This window comes from Olea europaea, chromosome 18 (genome assembly GCF_002742605.1).
Source record: "Olea europaea var. sylvestris chromosome 18, O_europaea_v1, whole genome shotgun sequence".
Lineage (NCBI taxonomy): Eukaryota > Viridiplantae > Streptophyta > Magnoliopsida > Lamiales > Oleaceae > Olea > Olea europaea.
In genome coordinates, this window is record NC_036254.1 from 8,915,257 (window position 1) to 8,922,681 (window position 7,425).

The following is a 7,425-nucleotide window of genomic DNA, read 5'->3' on the forward strand; positions in this document are numbered from 1 at the left end:
AACACCTATTCTCAAAATCTATATTAAAAAGTTAATTACATCATGGGATCTTATCTGTATGCATGCTATACATCAATTCTATATAAAGCCTCATAATATCAATAAAAAGCTAGCAACAACTGAAGTTGGTGCATTTTCCTCTCCAAATTTATCGCTAGCAAGTTGATAAAAATAGGGAGAGATCATGGAGTCGAATATGGTTGCTCTATTTGAAGCTTTAGAGCCTAAAACTTTGTTAATTTCCTTCGTCGTGCCTCTTCTTTTCATATTTCTAGTATCAAGATTTCGTCGAAAACCCTATCCGCCGGGGCCTAAGGGGTGGCCGGTGTTAGGAAACACGGGGATCATGGACCAACTCACTCACCGGGGCCTCGCGAGGCTTGCAAAGAAATATGGCGGCATCTTCCATCTCCGCATCGGGTTTCTACACATGGTGGCAATATCGAGTCCCGATATTGCCCGACAAGTGTTACAAGTCCAAGACAACATATTTTCGAATCGTCCAGCCACTATTGCCATAAGTTACTTAACCTATGATAGGGCCGATATGGCATTTGCTCACTACGGACCCTTTTGGCGGCAGATGCGAAAGCTCTGCGTAATGAAACTCTTCAGCCGTAAACGGGCGGAGTCTTGGGACTCCGTCCGCGATGAGGTGGACTACATGGTCCGCCAGGTGGTGACAAACTCTGGTTCTTCCATGAACATCGGGGAGTTAGTCTTCGGCCTAACGAGAAACATCATCTACCGGGCCGCGTTCGGTTCAAGTTCACACGAGGGACAGGATGATTTCATCAAGATTCTGCAGGAATTTTCCAAACTTTTTGGTGCTTTTAACATTGCAGATTTCGTTCCATGGCTTGGTTGGATGGATCCACAGGGCCTAAACAACAGATTGGAAAAGGCTCGTGCTTCTCTTGATGGATTCATTGATTCAATTATCGATGAACATATGCAGAAAAAGAAGCCCACTGATTCGGTCGAAACTGATATGGTGGATGAGTTATTAGCTTTTTACAGTGATGAAGCGGTTGTTACAGAATCAGAGGATTTGCAGAACTCCATCAAACTTACCAGAGATAATATCAAAGCTATCATCATGGTGCGTAACTTTCATAGTTTTATTTTGAATTAATTCATTGCTCACTAAGATTTTCAAAATAACTGTTTTTTCCTCTATGGTGCTGGTGGGATAAATCCAAAACAAGTAATTATATATATTTTTTATAAAAAATAAAATAAATTTCATCTTTATGTCTTCTCGGGTCTTCTATTTGAATTGGGAAAGATATCAACCAACAATAAATGTCATAAACTACTTACCAAAAAGATAATTTTATTTTAAGATCTCACAAACTTTTTGCACAAAATAATTTCATATCAATTGCACAAGTGTTACTCATAAACATAAAATAAACGGGTTTTTAGTTATAAAATTACCACATTAGTTTCATACTTATCAGTTAATATGTCATATATAATTATATTTATTAATGCACCACAAATTAAGAATGTTCTTAAATGAGATTTTGATGAATTTAAAAAGATTATAAATTTTAATGAATTTTTGTAAATTTAAATAAATTTTTACAAAATCCATGTAGTCAAGTTGTGTTGACGCCACTAACAAAATCTAATATAAAGACAACTCTGTTCACAAAGAAGTATGACGTCTTTTCAGGATGTAATGTTTGGTGGCACTGAGACGGTGGCATCGGCTATTGAGTGGGCCATGGCGGAGCTGATGAGAAGCCCAGAAGATCTAAAGAAAGTCCAACAAGAATTAGCCACCGTCGTCGGCCTAAACCGGAGAGTCGAAGAGTCGGACTTCGAGAAGCTCACCTACCTCCGGTGCTGTCTCAAGGAGGTGCTCCGCCTCCATCCGCCAATTCCCCTCCTCCTCCACGAGACGTCCGAAGCGGCAGTGGTGGCGGGGTACCAGATTCCGGCCAAGTCCCGTGTCATGATCAATGCATGGGCCATTGGACGTGACAAGAATGCATGGGAGGATCCGGATGAGTTTAAACCCGCTAGGTTTCTCAAGGATGGGGTGCCGGATTTTAAAGGAAGTAATTTTGAGTTCATTCCATTCGGGTCGGGTCGGAGGTCCTGCCCCGGTATGCAACTCGGGCTTTATGCATTGGAAGTGGCTGTGGCTCATCTCCTCCACTGTTTCACTTGGGAACTACCCGATGGGATGAAACCGAGTGAACTCGACATGGATGATATTTTTGGACTCACTGCGCCGCGAGCAACTCGGCTTAAGGCGGTGCCGAGTCCAAGATTGCTGTGTCAACTCTGCTGAGTCAATGAGTGGGTGCCAGCGTTGACACATTGTGCAATGGAGTGTGACATATTTTCTACTTTCAACTTTTTCTTAATAATTTTTTTCCATATGTAAGCATATATATATTTTAGGAGAAAAAGAAAAAGAAATAACGATTTGACACGACGTGAACATTGAATTGTCGTGCAAATTTGGTTTGTTATTGAAAATTTCCTTTTAGTTTTTTATCGTGAACTTGTCTCTTGATGATGCATGGTTGTCGAAGAAATAGAAAATTAAGAGCATTTGATCAACTTACACCATCGATTTCAAAATTTATCCCGAGAACACACAATTCATCAAAGAGAAGTCTGTTGGTCTTACAATAGATAGGCGATTGAACTTTAGGAACTTGTTGAGCTTCCGATGCAGTTGTATGGTTTTCAATGTGCCCATCCAACATGTTAAAAACAATGAACAGAGAATTAATCTTGTTTTACCAAATCATCATGCGGGAATGGAAATAATGTTAATTGTACGTAATAAAGTTAAATAATAATTTACATATAAATGATATGCAAAAAAGAACGTGAATTTTTTTTTATATGGTCGAAACTTTTTTGATAGAATCATATCTTATCACATTATGTATATGTAAACAATTATGAAATTAACCAGTCAAGAAGATTGAGATAACTTAAAAAAAATAAAAATAAAAAGAAAAATAGAGAGAGAAAAAAAGAAAAATCAACTTTGTATCTTAAGAGTCCTTTTTCATACTTCGGGTCACCGTACACCTCATCATAAATTTTATAAGCTCCTTCGTCAATATCTTTGTCGTAATCGCAGCAAACTGGAGTAAATCTAAATATTTTATTCAAAATGTCAAACCCCTCGTTAATGTCTTCATGTTCATGTCCAAAATTATTTTACAGTGATGAACGTCTCATACAAATGAGTAGTTGATAACACATCGGCCGCCATTATTTGAATTCATAATGGGGGAAATAGTGTTTTTTTTTTCAAAAATGAATAATTGTAAAAGAATGAAAAATTTTCTATTTGCGTATAATATTATTTTATTGAAAATTGTGTGGATGAAAATAGAAGAGCGAAAAATTTAAAATAAATTGACGAGTATTAATGAGGGCCAAACGGAGACATAGACGTTTTTCGGTCACCTAAATGGACACAAGAATTATTTTTGTGATTTGCTAAAATAATATCAAATCCCATTTTGCTCATGGTTTCCTCGACATGATCTTCATTACTAACTCTTGATTCATTGTTTTCCTTATTTAATGGACTAGAAATCTCCATTCCATTTTGCCCTTTGAAGATGTTGACTTACTAGAAATCGACAAAACATCATTTACTAATTTCTCAACGATGTGCCGAAGTTTAGTGCTAAATTCACACTAGAGCTACCTTTCATATTAGGTGGAGAGGAATTATCTTTGTTTCACATAATATCTAACTATTGTTTGGAGAAAGATTACATGTCACATATGTACGCGTCTAAGCGTCTTGCAATTCAAATTTAATTAATACGAACTGCAAACAATTTGAAATAGACAAATAGCATTAACTATGCATTGACATTATGCTTGATAAAACGTTACACCAAATAGCCCTAATCTCCAACCTTCATTGAACAGAATAAAAACTTTCCATTGCTCACGTCAGGAATGGATTGCCAATTGAGGGCAGAAGATCAATTCTATAACACCAATTATGGGTTAATTATTACAATGATCACTGCATTTTTTTTCTTACAGTCGTTCGAGCTTCTCACGCTTATTCTAATTATCAATCAACTAAATACATTAATCTATGTGGCAACATTAAGGTGTATATCTATCATCAATCGATATTATTTATTATGCTAAGTCAACAAAATTTAAGTGTTAAGAATTCATAATTGAGCACCTTCAAATAAGAAAGAGTTTTGTTATTTGTACCCAGAGTTTGACACTCCGGATTATATGATGTGAGTGAGGGGGTCGGCCCCACACATTTATTGGCATGTGGCCCCCGACTCCCATGTGAATAGCTTGTAACCTGGAGTGTCAAAGCAAAACTCAATAAGAAAATGACAGAGTAATCTTCAATCGATGCTTAGACACTAAAGATGATTGACGCTGAGAAATGTCTCAATTAAGTTCAATCATGAACCATGAACTAAGTAGTGACTTGGTTCTGCAATCCCTATCAGAGAAAGTTATTCACAACTAATTATGAATTTAACGTAAATAAGCTCGAATGCACAATTATTGAGTTGCTTAACATGTTTAAGACTGTTAAGCCCAATATCAAAGTTAGTAGTGGGCAAGCCATTGATTCCTCTAAAGATATTAAGAGGAAGTCTAAAGTGGCTATGTGAAAGCGTCCAATATGGTTAAAACAGTCTAACCGAAGGACAATACCAAATCTAATGACCCTTGGTTTCATTATAGAATGAAAGGTCATTGGAAGAAATATTGTGTGGCTTACGTTTACTTCACGAGTTTCTTAGGTATCTGATACCAGATGTAAATCTCATATTTATACAAATATGGAGAAACTAAATAGAAGTAGACCACTGCGAAAGGGAGAAGTTAACCTACATGTTGGAGATAAGCAAATGTTGCTGCATTGCCTGTAGGAGCATACTTTTTGCCATTGCCTTTTGACTTAATAATGGAATTAGAAAAATGTTGCTTTGTACCCACCATAGTTGTAACATTAAAATGAATTTCATGTTTAGACATGAACCATTTTAATGTTAAGGACAATTGTTGCTCCTGCATATCTTGATTAAGATCTTAATAATTGTGGTAAGTTACAAAATAACATTTATATTTTAAATACTAAGGATTCTATAATGAGTATAGAAATTATAAGACATAAATGAGATAATCTAATTATTACCGAAATCTAGCATGACAAACTTTGCTGTATAGATGAAAAGTAATTCCAAAGTTACATAGAGATGTATACTTATGATTAATTGATTTTGACAAGTACAAATTATGCATGTCTGGCACAATGACCAAATCTTTTTTACTTGAAAAGAAGAAAAGTTAGCATAATTACTGGTCAAATGCATAGTGATGCATATGGACTCGTGTCAATTAATGTCAGGTAATATTTCTCTCATTTCATCAATGATCATGTATATTTGATGAAAACTCAAACATGAAACTTTTGAAAAGTTTAAGGGATTCAAACTAAAAGTAGAGAAACAAATAGGAAAAGATACCTCACATTAAGATTCGATCAAGTGAGAGTATTTTAAAAATAAAATCTAGATTATCTAAAAGAGAATGAGATTCTTTTGTAGTGGACTCCTCCACATATACTGCAGCATAGTGGTGTATCTAAAAGGAGGAATCGTTTACTATTAGATATAATGCGATTAATAACAAGTCATGCAAATCTCCCAAAATTGTTTTGGGGTCATGCATTAATTGTAGTGTACAACACAATAAATCATGTCCCGTCTAAATTGGTTAACAGATCTCCATATGAGTTATGGAAAGGCAATAGTCCCAATTTATCTTATATGAAAGCTTGGGGTCGTGACGCTTGATTGAAGATCCTTGAATCAGATAAGTTTGACATTAAATCTAATATATACGTATTTGTGGGGATATTCAAAGCAGACATTTGAATATGAATTCTATTATCATGAAGAAAGTCTTCGTCTCACGACATATCATCTTCTTAGAGAAAATGTTTACTCTAGGAGAGAATAGTGAGAGCAAAATAGAACTTGAAAGAGTTCAAGAGTCCGCAGATATAATTAACCAAGTAGATAAATCCAAGTTTGATCCCATATCTGATATGGGACATACTTTGGATCAGGAAGTAAAGACTCCTGAGGACATGACAGCTCTATATGAATCTAGTAGGATCATTCGACCTTCAAGAAGGTGCGAATCCAAGATCATTAATCAGGTATTAGTGATTCAGGATAATGAACTTGCTAGTTGTAACATAATAAAGTCAAGTGTTGACTTAAAAGAGACAGCAAGAGGCCATGATACTCGAAGAGAACTCGGCGTATGTGAACAAGGTTTGGACCTTAGTCAAACCTCTTGATGGAATAAAACTCATAAGGTTTTGTAAATAGTTTACAAGGGAAGGGTCGATGTGGAGTGAATATCCATATATACAAAGCAAGGCTAGAAATAAAGGTTAAGTGTTGACCTTGGTGAAACTTTTTCTCCTGTGGCCTTGCTGAAGTCCATTTGGGTTTTATTTGCAACAATAGCATATCGTAACTTAAGGTTAAGATAAGTCTCTATGGAGCTGAAATCTTCGATTTGATGGAAAAAGTCAAAGTATTTGATTTATCAAATTTGAAGACGAATTGTATGTTTACAAGAAGATAGTGGGAGTATTGTCGTATTTCTAATATTATAAAAAATGACATCCCTATATTTCAATCGTTAAAATAATGGTTGTTAAAGGATTTATTCATGAACGATATGGGAGAAACAACTTGATCTATAGAGATAGATCTAGAAGGTCGCTTAACTCGTTTCAATCTATATAAAATATTAAGAAGATTTTATATGGAGAAATTGGTTTACTCTTAAACGGTGTATCGGAAAGGTTTCGAATGTGAAGTAACCGTTGATTCAATAGTAGAAACCTAATATATGATTATTTCATAAGTAGCAAAGAGTTGCAATCTGGATCATGATATTCATAAATGAACTTGGAGTAGTTCCTAATATTGTTGATCACATGCTATTGTATTGTGATAACAATAGAGCCATTGCGAAAGCAAAGGAACTAAGATCTCATCAATGATCCAAAAATGTATTAATGCAGTATAATCTTATCAGAGAAATAATACATATAAATGGTGTAAAGAGAAGAACAAATTTCCATATTTAACAATATTGCAGATCCACTGACAATGAGTTGTCGTAGTATAAACATGATCATCATGTAGACTTGTGATATTGGATACATAAGTGATTGGATCTAGTGGGAGTTTGTAAGTATTATGCCCTAGATCCAATCAACTTTGGACATAAATACTTTTATATAATTAATGCAATATAATGACATATCTATTATTTTATTAATAGACAATTAAATAAATAATAGAGTCCGTAGATTCAAATCTTCTTAATTTGTTAATCACAAGAAGTTGTGATTGTGAG

The 7,425-nt window shown here is 35.0% G+C and overlaps 1 protein-coding gene across 1 annotated transcript; it reads left to right on the forward strand.

Annotated features, from left to right (window-relative positions):
* The first annotated feature begins 99 nt into the window (after nucleotides 1–99).
* On the forward strand, nucleotides 100–2,536 carry LOC111367389 (cytochrome P450 84A1). Its single transcript, XM_022988234.1, has 2 exons — nucleotides 100–1,102; nucleotides 1,682–2,536. The coding sequence occupies exons 1-2, from the start codon at nucleotides 185–187 to the stop codon at nucleotides 2,303–2,305; spliced, it is 1,542 nt and encodes a 513-aa protein (XP_022844002.1). The 5' UTR covers nucleotides 100–184; the 3' UTR covers nucleotides 2,306–2,536.
* Nucleotides 2,537–7,425: the final 4,889 nt, after the last annotated feature.

Coding starts and splice junctions, on each gene's coding strand:
- LOC111367389 (XM_022988234.1), top strand. CDS start 185: ATGGAGTCGAATATGGTTGCTCTATTTGAAGCTTTAGAGCCTAAAACT. Junction 1,103..1,681: donor ATATCAAAGCTATCATCATG/GTGCGTAACTTT, acceptor ACGTCTTTTCAG/GATGTAATGTTTGGTGGCAC.